The following is a 14,205-nucleotide window of genomic DNA, read 5'->3' on the forward strand; positions in this document are numbered from 1 at the left end:
ATATTTAAAGATTGATAAAACTAAACCTGCATGTGAAAGTGGAGATCGTTTGCGTTAAACCGGTCCGAAACAGTCGTATTGAATTGGAACGTTGTATTATTCAGAAGATCGCCGCGTGCGCAGTCCCGCGTCGCAATAAATATTAAATATGATCAAATACAATAAATTGCTATATATTGTGATAGTCTTGTTTTTGCCGCCGATCGACGGACAAAAGTTACGTAAGTTTTTTGCATTTTTGTCAATTTTATATAACTTTGCTAGATACCTCATAATACCACAAGCTTTACTTTCTTGTAGTTATACCAAAGAGAGCCAATGCTACAAGTGCACATAAATTAACACTAAACGATGTGGAACTGGAAGTACCTGATAGTTCTTTGTTACTACTAGACCGGCTGAATTTGAAGAAATCAACTACTATATCATATATGGGGAGGGCCAGGCCGAAGCAAACTCAAGTAACAGTGGCTCCTGCGACAGCAATTACAAATTCTTCATCTTCATCATCATCTTCGGAGGAATCACGTCCGTGCACCTGTACCCTTGGAGTATGCAAATGTTGCACAGGCCTTATCATGGATCTGTTCAACCAGAAGGCATGTATGAGAGTTACGTACCATCCTGGCGACTTCGCTTTCGATGTCGCTATGTCATGGAACGATCGGATTCTTTACGAAAATTCTTTAACAGGTAATTAATTATCGAGTTCTTAGGGTTTCCCGATTCTTAAACATAGGAAATAAAATTTTGTTTCCGGATTTAAATCGCGCATATTTGTTTTTTCAAAGGAACCCACAGTTGACTGTCAACCATGACCATGGCAGGTCCCATAAAGGGCCCGAAATGTTGGTTTATTTGAAAAAACAAATATACGCGATTGGTAATTAATTATCTAAACTACATTCTCTTTTATTTGTACTGTTTCTTATGCTAACTGAAACAATCAAATATCCCACGCGTGGTGTAAGGCCATATCTGCAAAATGACAACTTTTCAAGACAGGGTTTTCACCCGTTGGCCGCCATGGACGTTTTAAAGCGTGAACGTTTTCAAAAATTAATAAATCAATATTAAGATATTCCATGTATTATTTGTATATTCTAGTTAAGTAAGTATTCATAGTTGCATTTTATGCTCAGTTATGTTCTTCTTTAACTTGGGAGAATTAAAGTAATATTGGTGGAAATTCATAACTTGTCACATCACTAGTCTCGTCAAAACGTTAAGGGTTCTACGAACGAAATGTGTCAACAGCTTTTTTATGCTCAAATTGGAAAGTTATAATATTTCACATATATACATAGCTTGTTTCATATTGTTCGTATTATTTTTATGCCTTTCATGTCATTTACTTTATTATTATACCAAATATGATGCATAGATTTGATGGTGAACATTACGCCAATAAAATCAGAAGACGTGTTGGTTATAATTACAAGTATAGTGAAATAACTTTCGTATGTTATAATGTTAAGCCAAATTTAGTGTTTTAAACCAATGTTTTCAGGAAAAAATCCCCGCCCAATCTGTATTAGCCCACCGCGAATGAATAATTTAAAAGTGTGCGCGAAGTTCTACAACGTATTTTTCCCGGGGAGAAACTTTCACTTTTGCCTCGCCATGTTTGGTCAGTGGAGGAAGTTGGAGCTCTTTAACATGGCATTCGATTGTTTGAGGTATGTTTGTTTACCAACGCAGTATAGGTGCCAGTCAATATTTTCGCTAGTATAATAATAATTACAACGATAAAACGAAACAATTTTTTCGGATCTAAAACGCATGTATTCATTTATTGAAGTAAAAAGGAAAACACAAACATAGGGTACTGCTTAAATCTAAAAGAAATTTCTTCCTGTCTGACCTCTTAATATGGGACACAATAATTACAATAACGGGTTTATGTGCACAACAAGACAAAATTATGTATGCACCTCCTATGTGTATGCGTGTATTTATTTTTTCAAACAAACCGACGTTTCGGGTCTTTTACATGTCCCATGGTTACGGTTGACTGAGATGATAAAGTCGTCAACCAGTTATATCTAATATCACCCTACTTTACACTGATTGAAAAGTTACTTACAAAGGGGGAACGCAGCCAGCATCTTAGCACCTTGCTGCGGGGACCCAATTTTATTCATATAATTTAAAAATCCTAGTTTTACTTTCTAGTAGTTAAGCTTTTATTGTCTTTTTTACCTTACCTGTATATTATCTTAATTGAATAAAAACAAAAAATATGAATTAATACAATAACGATGATATATTGGATACTATAGCCTCCGAATGCCCCTCGTACATCAAAATGTAATGTGAAGTGATTCAGAGTCAGACAATATTATTCCTACGACCACGTAAACACCCTATGAAAATATAGCATAGGGTATCAAAAAAAAAAAGTTTTTCATGCACAACTAACTTGTGTCTGAAGCATGTTATTATTATACAATTATATTTAGTATATTTTAATTTAGCGTTTTTCCCAGCGTACTTTGCTGGGCCTTAAGAGTGTAGAATAGCGTGGAAATGAGCTATCACTAATTTTCAGGATGGGCGCCGACGGCCTAGCGATGATGAGACCGGAGGACAATGGCGGTATCACTATACCGAACCCTCAAGGAGGAGTTGATGCCGTTGTGGATTCAGGAGATGACATCGAAGACTACGACGAAAATGTTGTGAAATCACTCTTAGACTTATTCGACAGAAGATAGAGAACGCATGGATACGAATATTGTGTTAATTGTTGACTTTATTTATTAAATTATTTGTTTTTATTGTTTATTTGCGTTTTATTTATAAATTATTTTGTTTCATACGCGTTTTCTAAGGGTAGGTTCCCAAGGGCGGTGACGTCGAACGCGCCGATTGTAAGGGCGAGCTTGCGAAACAGTCGACTCCGGATGGCCACGGGCCGGGGCGCACACGCTCTCGCGCCTTTGAGGGTTACCGACCAGGCGGAGAATCCAAACAGGCCGCCACGGGCGAGCACGGGCAGTCTTAAGAATTGTGAACTTTCTTCGAGCATGTCGAACTTCCAGAAACTTCATCAAAACGATTTCATTTACTGTATGCGAGAGATATTGCGTAACCATTCACATATTAAAATTATACATGAATTACATATATACATGGATTCAATCCGCCTCAAAGATTCAAACCATCAACCTCTCAATTGTGAATCAACCGCTTCCCCTATCAGCTCATACTGTCTACGATTGTTTTGTTAGTGTACATGCGTAATTAGATTTTCGTATTTATACATTATTATTCTTAATGCGTAAATACAAATTGTTTTACATTTACTTATTTAATAACGGTGGATCAAGTGTTCAAACTAAGCAAGGTGTACATTAAGGATAGGTCTTATGACCATAGTTGTATGTAGTATTCATTTTTGTGATGTATCCCTTTGTGCTCGAGGCCTTCACCACGTTACGCAGTTATAACGCAGTACCTATTAGGTTAAAAGCTGTTATTATTCCTATTTTCGTTGATTTGACATGTATTTATTCATGTAAAAAATGTATTTTAGTAAAGTAGTAAATCTTCAAATTCTTGAGAGATGTGAAATATGTACGTACAATGTTCAAATCCCCGTCTTGTTGTTAGAATCTATAATTCTAATTTTATCGTGAGATGATCACATTTTGCATAAATTAAACTTGATTTATGAATTGGAGAACAAGTGGTGGTGCATAAACGATATGCACAGGAGAGAAAGTCTTCTTAGTTGCAGTTGAATCTTTATTCTATAAAGTAGTACTACTAATGAATGCCGTGACAATAGACAAAAAAATATAAAGTTTCGTGCGTATTGGAAGACAATATCATAAGCAAAAACTACCACAGAAAACATGAGTTACTTAGTTCTAATATTAATGTTGAGCGTCTTAACAGGATTCATTGCAACAGGTAAGTAACAAGACATAAAATTAAAAAAAAATACAAATACACTTCAGGACATTGCCGTGTTTTCAAGGTGCTTTTTCATTAAATTAAGACAATACTTGTGTCCTATGACCTATAAAAATATTGAAATTGTGAAAGTATATAGTGAAATACAATTACAATTTTCGTTACAAACATTCATTGAAACCATAACTATGATATTTTATATCAATTCTCTCTCTTTTTACTTATAGTCTCTTTTTACTTTATTTATTAGAGGACACTCTGGCCACTTTGGATGCAGGATTGGTCAGTATGTTGTTAATTTCTTTTTTTATAATACAAGTGACGGCACGAACAAGTCGTTCGCCTGATGGTAAGCTACACGCCTGTCCATAACAGTTGCAGTGCCACTCAGAGCAAGCCGCAAAGATCGGAGGGACACTGCCACTGCGCTTGACACCCTGAGACATAAGTTGACAAGTCCGCTGAGCCTGTAATTTTACCAGCACCCTTACCATTCAAAACCGGAACAGAGTAATGCTGACATTACTGCTTGGCGGCAGAAATAGGTAAGGTGGCATTACTTCCCTGGACGAACTGTTTCACAAGGAAGTCTACTGCTACTAAACACATATACCCGCACTTAGTGTTGGCAAGTCAAATTGATGCCCAGCTACCAACTGGCCACCTTGGATTTACTTGAAAAGAATGCTAAGAAGCTTATAGGCGACTCGGATTTAGTAGACGTGAAAATGCAGAGCCTTAAACACCGCCGCGCCCTAAAGTTGCCTGCTTATCAGTATTCTAAAGCATACATCACGGAGAGTGTGCGATGGAAATGCACAATTGGATTTCGCCTTCCCTTTTTTTTTGATATTGTAAGGAATGGAAAGAAGCGTTTCGCTTCTTCATTTATAATTAGCGAACGGCTCTGGAGTGGAATTCCCTGCTTGATGCTTATTCCCTAAATACTTAACTTGGGCCTTTTCAATGCGAGTGTGAACAAGCATTATTTAGATGTGCATGCTCCATCGTCGAGCTTGTGTATTGTCACTATCCATCAGGTGTTTTTTTCACACACCAAGAGATGGGACGAGCAAGTTGTGCGCCTTATAGTTGCAGTAGAGCTACTTGTGAAAGAGTTCGTCCAGGGAAGTACTGCCACCTTACCTATTTCTGCCGCCAAGCAGTAATGACTGCGTTCCGGTTTTGAAGGGTAAGGGTGCTGGTGAAATTACAGGCACATGGAACTTTTCAACTTATGTCTCAGGATGACGGGCACAGTGGCAGTACCCCAAAGATCTTTGCTATTAAAGCTCTGAATAGCACTGCAACTGTTATGGATAAGCGTGTCGCTTACCACCTCAGACATATGTTGACAAGTCCCATGTGCCTGTAAATTTCATCAGCACCCTTACCCTTCGAAACCAGAACGCAGTAAAGCTCACATTACTGCTTGGCGGCTGAAATAGGTAAGGTGAAAGTACTTCTCTGGACGAATTCCTTCACAAGGATCAAATGGATAAAATGGAGGTCAAATGCGTTCTTAGATCGCTGAAGCCTGTCAGCCTCACCCTGGGCAAACTCCGTGGTAGATGTCCTCCCTCTTTTTACATACAAATTACCTAGTTTCTAAAAAATAACAAAAAACGTTTCAGGGATATCTGTTATTATAATTTCGCTACGTGTGATATTCACGCACGTGACTGTATACCTTAAAACGGCTCAACACCATACCTATCTTCAGATCGCATAGCACGTAGCTATTTATATTAATGACAGCCATTAAATAGGCACGTTGAATTTTTAATATTGTATAATACATATGTAAAATTAGAGTTCCATCAAGCATTTAACGAAAAGTTAGTCAGGTATTAATCTCGATCGAGAGATCTGTTATCTCGGCCTACATTGCTTGGAGACAGTTGTGATGAAATGTAGTATGTACTATTTATACAATAATAATAACACTTGAAAGAACATTCTACCGCGTGTTGTCGTTTGTAAGTATTCAGTACCTTTGTCTTATTTGTCACACTTTCAATTTCAGCTCATGTAGAAAAGGAACATGGAAAATTGGATGTTGCCAAAATAGCAAGTTTGTCCACTTTCTACAATACAAAAACGAATCAGGTGACTTTTTAGTTCAATTTGGCATCTTTGCTTGAAACAAAAATTAATAAAAAAAAAATCGAATACATTCCTAAAGTTTAACTTTTTCGGCAATAAATATTCTTGTTCATCTTTTAAAACTGTTGTCGTACAAAGGTTTTTGATTGGCAATATTGACTTGGAAGACCCTATACGGCAGTGTCTTAAAAAGTGGACCAATGAGGTGAACGCAGGAAATAACTAGTTGCAAAGGGGTCCAGTAACGTACCTAGTGGTACACCGTGGAAAAGATCCAATTGATTAGATATGTTTTTTTTAGACACTTACTATGAAACGCCCATCGAAACCTGAAACTTTAGCATTGACGCCATTCGCCTCTCCATGTTCCTGTGATGGCCCACAGTGTAAATGTTGTACTGGCATTCGAATACATGGCTTCGGATTTGATAGAGAAGGTAGAGATTATTGTGTAGTACAACACTGGTACATTGTGCTATATAATGTTTTTATTAAATAATTATCTTGTAACTTGGTGTTAATGTACGTCATTATTTCAGCTTGTGCAGTATTAACCTACAAGGCAGAAGAGTCAAAACTGGATTTGGAGTTAAGGATGAATAATAATAGCCTTTTGCATAGCAGGTTTTCTAGTAAGACCTATTCCTACTAAGTTTTATTTCCACAAATAAATATCGAAAATTATTTGAAAGTGTGTAAATAATTAATTTTCAGCTCAAGATCGACTGCTTTGTTTGCCTGTTATACCTATCACTATAGCTGGCCCTGTGGACTGGTGCGTCCAACTTTACAATACGAATGTTGTAGAACAAAGACTACATACTTGTTTGGCTATGTTGGTCAGGATCGCTCAATATCCATTTTTGGTAAGCTTTATTTAGAACAATAGTGTAGGCTACGAAATTGCCAATAGCAAAATTCAAACTTTTTCAGCAATACGAAAAATATTTTAAAACGGGATAGTATTCCTTGTCTGATTCTTTTTCGCTACAGTGGACATATATTTTCACTACAAAAAAAATTAAATGACCACTCAGTGTAATAAAAGTGACTGACAGAATAATCTAATCAATAAATGATATCTGGTTTTAGACACTCCAATTTAACTGCATGGATTTGGGAGTTGGTGGAATTAGTATTACCAGACCTGGATTCGGTGGACCTGATAATACAGTCAGTACTGAAATGGGCTCCGATAACAGTAGTATGACTACTATAAGTTCCCAATTAGACAGCGATGTTTACGATACTGTTTCGCAAAATAAATTGAGAGCAAATCAATCCCAAACAAATGTTAAAATTTTGGATATACTTTAATAGAGTTCACGACAAAATAAAAAATTGGACGGTTTTGTTTTCAATGCTTGTATACGCTCACTTTCAGAAAATTGTAAATTATTTTAAATCATAAGTAAAGTAAGTACGACACACGGTGGTATGTTTTCTTTAAACCCATTACGTTAACAAAATAATATATAATGAATGGTTTGCGATTTCGCGAGAGAGTTTTGTAATATTCAGCGTGAAACTGTGATGGTCGTTACATGCACTGCAGTGGTGGTTCGACAGTGATGCGCAGGAGTTTCTCTAGAAAGTCCCGCGTTAGTTGCGCTCATGCACGCCATGCATACAAATAGTAAAACTGCTACCGTTGACATAGGTTATCGACGTGTTGTCATTTGAATGGTGTCCCTGGAGGCAGCGGGTCATAGAATATAGGTTGAGTGTCTTACAAACATGGAAATTGGAACAGTGTTTTCGGTATTGCTGGTGTGTGGTGCCTTTAGCTGTGGTGAGTAGTGTATTGTTATATATGAGGCTAGCACCGTAAATTAATGTCACCCCATGAAACGCATATAGAAGATAATGAAGGATTTAAAGTTAGCCGAATTCTTTTACATACATATAGTAATCATATACGACTAATATGCATAATTATTTAAAAAAATTATACGTGAGAATAGTATTCAAATACGTATATAATAACTATGTAATTTAGTATCATTTAAATTTTAATAATATTGTAGAAAAAATGTAAAAACATGGCTTACACCACTTATGCGCTGGTAGTCTCATTTAAGTTTTCAGTTGGCGATTATATTTTCCTTCCGTTGAAGTGAAGATTTTTAAATTTAATTTAATGTAAAGAAAAATTGGTAGGTATGTATTTATTTTTTTATAGACCACGGATTTTTATACAAATATAACAAAATTAAACAGTTATCAAAAATTTTGTTGAAACTGTTAGTTCCCATCTAAATCGCGTATATAGCAAACCATCAACGCTTCGGGCTCTTTAGAGGTCCCATGGTCACGGCCACAGACCACATAACTTTTCTTTCTTCCGTGGTCACGGCTGACTCACATGGGGCCGTAAAGGAACCAAAACGTGGATTTGTTTGAAAAAACAAATATACGTGTATATTTGTTTAGATCATTTAGATCCGATTTAATCATGTTTCATTTCCTATGTGTAACAATAGCGAAAACTCAAGAATTTGATAAAAATTATGTTTGTTAAATTTCAGGAACGTCTTTGAAACATAGAAAAGACAATGCCAGAATTTTAAATGCTAACGAAGTGATGGATATATCCGATTTTTCTGTTTATTACGATTTGAAAACTAACGAGGTAAGTTTTTGCAGTAGCACAAGCGCACTCTCAAACGTCTATGGTTACACGGTCGCATTTTCTTGAGCTTGTGCAATTTCGGCCTCCTTGTTGAAGAAGAAAATATAATGTACTGCTCAAATTGTACCACTGTGATCAAACTCGTGGCTTCCTCATTTTACTACGCCCAGACGTCAATCTCAGCAAAGGTGCAATACATACACATGTACATCCTACACTGTGAATAATTTGAAAAGATTCTATATTGTAATTGAAGGCTTTGTAGCTTGACGTGAAGGACATTCGTAGACATATTATTTTTAATTTTAATTTCAACTTTTTTTATAATACTAAGTGACGCGACGAACAAGTCGTGCGCCTGGTGGTAAGCGACACGCCTGTTCATAACAATTACAGTGCCACTCAGAGCTTTAAATCGTAACGATCTTAGGGGCACTACCACGGCGCGGTGCCCCAGAGTGGGCTTAAATTGATAATTCTTGGACATAGGAATAACTTGTGGAGTATCAAGCTATTTTTTTTTATGTGATAGATAATAACATTCCTTGCAACTTTTATTCTTGTATAATTTCTTGAAAAGTTGATAGTTTCAGAGAAAAAGAATAATTAATGTTTTTTTTTTATCTCAAAATATACGAAAATGTAATGTCACGCACATTGGTTACGTACAGTATAGTTCCAATAATTTTCTATGTAAAAAAAAAAATCCATCTGCATATACTTGCGGCTTTGTAAGTAAAGGTGCGACAAAATTGCTAACTTTTTTATGTACTTATTTAACAAAATACACGAGCTACGACTAAAGAAAAGTTATTTTAGTGTAATTTAAAGAACGTTATAACAATAACACGAAACTTAAATAGAAACTAGTATATTGTGTTAAATAATCTCAGGGCAGAGTACTAAAAAAACCGACCTCCAAAGTACGTGGAATTACGTCTATTTGCTAAGTTTTATTGACATATCCTTAAATTCGCCACTGTGCAGGACTTGACACTGGAGATAATAAAAATCGGTTCTCACTACTCAAAGGAGAGAAAAACTCCTTGAATTGGAGAAATAGCAAAATCAACCATTAAAATAATTACTCCTTAAGTAAAATTTTGTTGCTATTTACAAAAATGAATCTTCATGCGTGAACAGCCACAGCAGTGGATGATTTTCTTTAAAATGAAATGGGACCTAGTGGTCCCCTTTCCAACAAAAAAGAATCATGAAAATCGGTTCACAAATACCGGAGTTATCGCGTAACATACATACAAAAAAAACCATAAAAAAACATACAGTCGGATTGAGAACCTCCTCCTTTTTTGAAGTCGGTTAAAAATAAATTACAAATCTAAAATTTTGTCACCTTTTACTCGTGAAGCCGCAAGTACCTGCAGATGGGTTATTTTTTCTTGATAGAGAATGATTGGACCTATACTGTAAATAAACCACACACATTACATTCTCCTACATTTCGAGATAAAAAATAAAATGTTTATTTATCCAAACTAAAATTTTTTTCTTTGAAACAATCAGCTTTTCAAGAAATTACATAAGAATTAAAGTTTTCAGGAATGTTATTATTTATCACATGAAATTGTCGTAAACAATGCATTTGCATTTTGGGAACATTCCAAATATTGGCACCTAGTTTTCTTTTTGGAAATTGTAAATTTACGCTAAAACTGAAAGTAAATAATATATAATAAAACCGTTTGTATGTGATTGTACGAGTCTCGTTCTCTGATCCCAGATAATGTTAATAACTGAATTTCGCTAAAAAGGTCGATCACGTTGTTTATGATAAGAACGGCAGAGTTGTTGTTAAAGTTTTTCGAATTAGTCAACCAATTGAAGGTGTTCCTAAAATAGTACTTTGTTTCGCGTTGTGTTTTAAAGTATTCAATAAAAATTACACATCTTCCGCCTTTCATATCGGAGAGCCATTAAGTGACGCATGTTGTTGAATTCATTGTAGTACATGATTGAAACAACTGGATTAAGAATTCACTTACGCTATCGGTCAATTGTAAGGCTTCACAGACATCTTGAAATAAAAAAAGATTTTAGAATATTCACCATGCTTGCCACGTAGTTTGGCTTAAACTCAAACTCAATTAATCTTTATTTCATAGGTAACAAATTACACTTGAAATCGTCACATTGATTAACGCTACCACTCATTTGTAACCGTTGTTCGTTTTAAGTAAACATTTGTTAGAGGTTGGTTTTTCTAAATAAACATTTGTATTTTACAATATTTATTACAAATACGAAAGGTCAAGACAAACTGCAAAAGCTAAACGGATCACCACCATGGATTTTGGTCGTTCAAGTGCCTACGCAGAACCTGTTTAATTAATCTTTACTAAAGTTTTTGTTTCACTAAGCTTTAAACCACGTAAATGGCAATCGCTGTTCACTTAAAGCCCTAATTCTTATATCCGTATTTAGTAAGTCCGTAATCCGTAGTATTATACCACCAGATTGAATTGTTATATTGATATTCCTCTGTGACTGAAAACCTTGTGAAAAGTTTCCTGAAAGTTGTAAAATCTCAAATACGGATGGGGTTAGTGTTGGGTTTGGAATAAAAGCTTCCTTCAAGGAGACAGAAATGAGTCATTTTGAGATTGATCGAAAATATCTATTTCACAGACAATAAAGAGAATGATGCCCCGTCCATGGTACAAGCCTGGTTGGATGCTGCGGCTGCCATTCATGGGAGGAGCATGTTCTTGTGAAGAAAATCAGTGTAAATGTTGTACAGGAATTAAGATAAGGACGTTCGGTTTTGAAAAAAGTAAGTGGGTATTAGATTACATTAGGAATGTTGTATATGAGCATGATACTTTTGCTAGTTTAAGGTAACAGTAGAAATAGAAGTATGGATTGAGCAACATAAACGAGATGGAGTGATTTAGGAATTAGTTGCTTTATTCACAGAATAAGAAGTTACGCTTACTAAATGATTTGGATTGGTAGCTGCGTGAGATTGTCTGCGTAAGGTTATAAGGGGTTTGAGAAGGGTCCTAGTGGGTCGGCAACGCCCTCGTGACGCACCTGGTGTTGCAGGCGTTCATAGGCGACGGTAACCGCTTTATATCAGGAGGGCCATATGCTTGTTTGCTGCCTACATAATATAAAAATAAATGCCTAATAAGCCATGGGAAACTATTTCAAACTTCACTCAATAAAACTACACAAACTACACAAGCCATAATTATCCAATATAAACATTCACAAATAAATTACCTAACTACTGATGAGCATTTTTGTTTGCAGCCTGTATACTTCTCAACTATGATCCCGAACCTTCGACGCTCAATATGGAAGTAATGATGAACAATGCGAGTATCTACAAAAATACATTTTCTGGTATGTGTAGGCATTTACTTCACTGTTACTTGAGAGCTAATTAACAGAATAATTATTATCGTTGCTCTACGAAATGATATTACTCCGAATTATTACGTCCATATTTTGATGACAAGTAATTAAAAGAACTGATGACCTTCAGCAGGTCATCGGTTCACCTAATGATGGGCCTATGTCCGTTGAGTCACCAATGGAAGTCTTTTGTTCACAACTGGCTGTCAGTTCGGGCAGATATCTGCATATACTCGTATGTAGCCTGTTTGGTAGGGTTTATGGACAGCTGAATTTAAAAATGTTTTGAGCTATATCGGTGGCTCTTGTTCGTTTACGGATTTCTCTGTTACCACTTTGTTGCTTGAAAAATAAATGGTGTTTGGAATGTGATAAATACATTCACGCTCAGAACAGTCTTGAATTAGTTTATATTTTTTCTAAAAATAACACTTATCGTAATATTTTTTTTATAATGGTAGTCTATCTTAAAACAATAAAGCTTATTCAAATTATATCTACAAATAAATATTTCACAATCTCAGTACAGAGTTCTAAAAATCTACCTCAAATCACACACAGTTCCTGGAATCACATCTATTTGCCAAGTTTTATTGAAATTGCTTACCGGAAAGTGCGCGAAACCGGATTCATCCCCTAATTAGCAATTTGTGAAATATTTTCTTGACATTTAAATGGGATCAATAAATATTGAGGCACACTCTTTCCAACAAAAAAGAATCATCAAAGTCGGTTCACAAAGTTATCGCGTAACATACATACAAAAAGATACAGTCGAATTGAGAACCTCCTCCTTTTTTTTAAGTCGGTTAAAAATGAACTTTACACGTACGGCGCAAGAAATGGAAAGTGTGCAACTTACATAGCTTACCTACCTATTTATTTGTTTTACAGCTCGCAATCCACCACCGTTCTGCCTGCCGATTCCAGTGCCTTATGTACCGCCCGGTCTCGTCGACATGTGCATCCGATTATTTGACATAAACGTAATGGACCAGAGACTGCACATCTGTATGGACATTGATACTAGGATCGACATGACCCCTGTTTTGGTAAAGATTTTGTACCCTTTAAATCGTTTACGTTTGTCGTAAGTAATTATGAACAGATAGCATCATATATAGCGTATTTGTTGCGTAAGGGTTTCTACTTTTTGACCTTTTAGTTTTTAAGAGGATGCATGTACTGGTTGCTGTTGGATGTCCATATCATACATATTCGTCCACCACTTCTTTCGTCTTTACGAGAGTTTTACGTCCGTCTTTTAAGTTTCCGAGATTCTTATCAAGAACCAATACCGGTACATAAACAACAAGTAAATAAATGTTACACAACATCACATACCTTGCTCTGATACCAAAATAAGTAACTGAAGCACTTATGTCATAGAAATAGGAAACAACGACGACGGTACCACGAACAGCCAGACCCGAGACAATATAGAAAACTTAGTTTTCTTCATTCACCCGAGACCTCCGAGATGGCGACGTCATGAAACCGGTGTACAAGCCACTCGATTACGGAAAAAAACTATTCCTATCAGTTCTCTATAATTAGTTTCTTTTATTGTAAACAGGTCCTTCATTTCGATTGTATGGACATGGGTTTCAACGGTGTCGGCTTATCGAAACCTGGTGGTGTCATGCCAGCAAGTGATTCCACCGAACCGAGTCAACTCGACAGCGACGTCTACGATCCCGTCACAGAGGCTGTGGAACCCACTACTCAAATGTTCAATAACAGTATAACATATATATAATTATATGCGTTGTTTTAATTCATACGAGAAGTTCATTATTTCTTTCTATCCATTAGCAGTAGGTACCAGTAATATCAATCATCCATCTGGGCCCTGATTTTAATTCAAACCGGAATTAATCCGATCGGGTAGCCCATCCGCAATATTATACGCCTCAACTCGGAAAAGATGCAGTTTCCGATCGGGAGAGGCAATCAAAATCAAGCTGCTGATGCGTTAGCATCTAAGGAAGTCTGTGAATAGCAATACACAACAAAGAACACGTCGCGGAAAAATGTCATATTGGAGTTTTTTTTTTGTTGGTTATTTGGATATATTATAGTTTCTGCTCGACGCTAGATGGCAGTACTTCACACCTTTTATTTATTTATTTATAAAGCATTGGCTTCAGAGCCATCAGCTTAATGTG

At 36.1% G+C, this 14,205-nt stretch overlaps 3 protein-coding genes across 4 annotated transcripts; all 3 read left to right on the forward strand.

Annotated features, from left to right (window-relative positions):
* Positions 1-41: 41 nt before the first annotated feature.
* LOC113230476 lies at positions 42-2,736 on the forward strand. 2 transcript variants are annotated; one of them, XM_026464421.1, is made up of 4 exons: positions 42-221; positions 394-693; positions 1,511-1,679; positions 2,552-2,736. In XM_026464421.1, the coding sequence occupies exons 1-4, from the start codon at positions 149-151 to the stop codon at positions 2,715-2,717; spliced, it is 708 nt and encodes a 235-aa protein (XP_026320206.1). In that variant the 5' UTR covers positions 42-148; the 3' UTR covers positions 2,718-2,736. The 2 variants fall into 2 exon arrangements, with proteins under 2 accessions (XP_026320206.1, XP_026320205.1); XM_026464420.1 differs by having other exon boundaries at positions 48-221; positions 301-693.
* Positions 2,737-3,792: 1,056 nt separating this feature from the next.
* LOC113230496 lies at positions 3,793-7,435 on the forward strand. Its single transcript, XM_026464453.1, has 6 exons — positions 3,793-3,918; positions 5,948-6,030; positions 6,329-6,464; positions 6,567-6,659; positions 6,742-6,893; positions 7,120-7,435. The coding sequence occupies exons 1-6, from the start codon at positions 3,861-3,863 to the stop codon at positions 7,342-7,344; spliced, it is 747 nt and encodes a 248-aa protein (XP_026320238.1). The 5' UTR covers positions 3,793-3,860; the 3' UTR covers positions 7,345-7,435.
* Positions 7,436-7,624: 189 nt separating this feature from the next.
* Positions 7,625-13,806, forward strand: LOC113230000. The gene is made up of 6 exons (XM_026463719.1): positions 7,625-7,819; positions 8,556-8,659; positions 11,306-11,450; positions 11,933-12,025; positions 12,932-13,089; positions 13,614-13,806. The coding sequence occupies exons 1-6, from the start codon at positions 7,765-7,767 to the stop codon at positions 13,794-13,796; spliced, it is 738 nt and encodes a 245-aa protein (XP_026319504.1). The 5' UTR covers positions 7,625-7,764; the 3' UTR covers positions 13,797-13,806.
* Positions 13,807-14,205: the final 399 nt, after the last annotated feature.

This window comes from Hyposmocoma kahamanoa, unplaced genomic scaffold (genome assembly GCF_003589595.1).
Source record: "Hyposmocoma kahamanoa isolate Upper Pololo Valley unplaced genomic scaffold, ASM358959v1 63, whole genome shotgun sequence".
NCBI classification, from domain to species: domain Eukaryota; kingdom Metazoa; phylum Arthropoda; class Insecta; order Lepidoptera; family Cosmopterigidae; genus Hyposmocoma; species Hyposmocoma kahamanoa.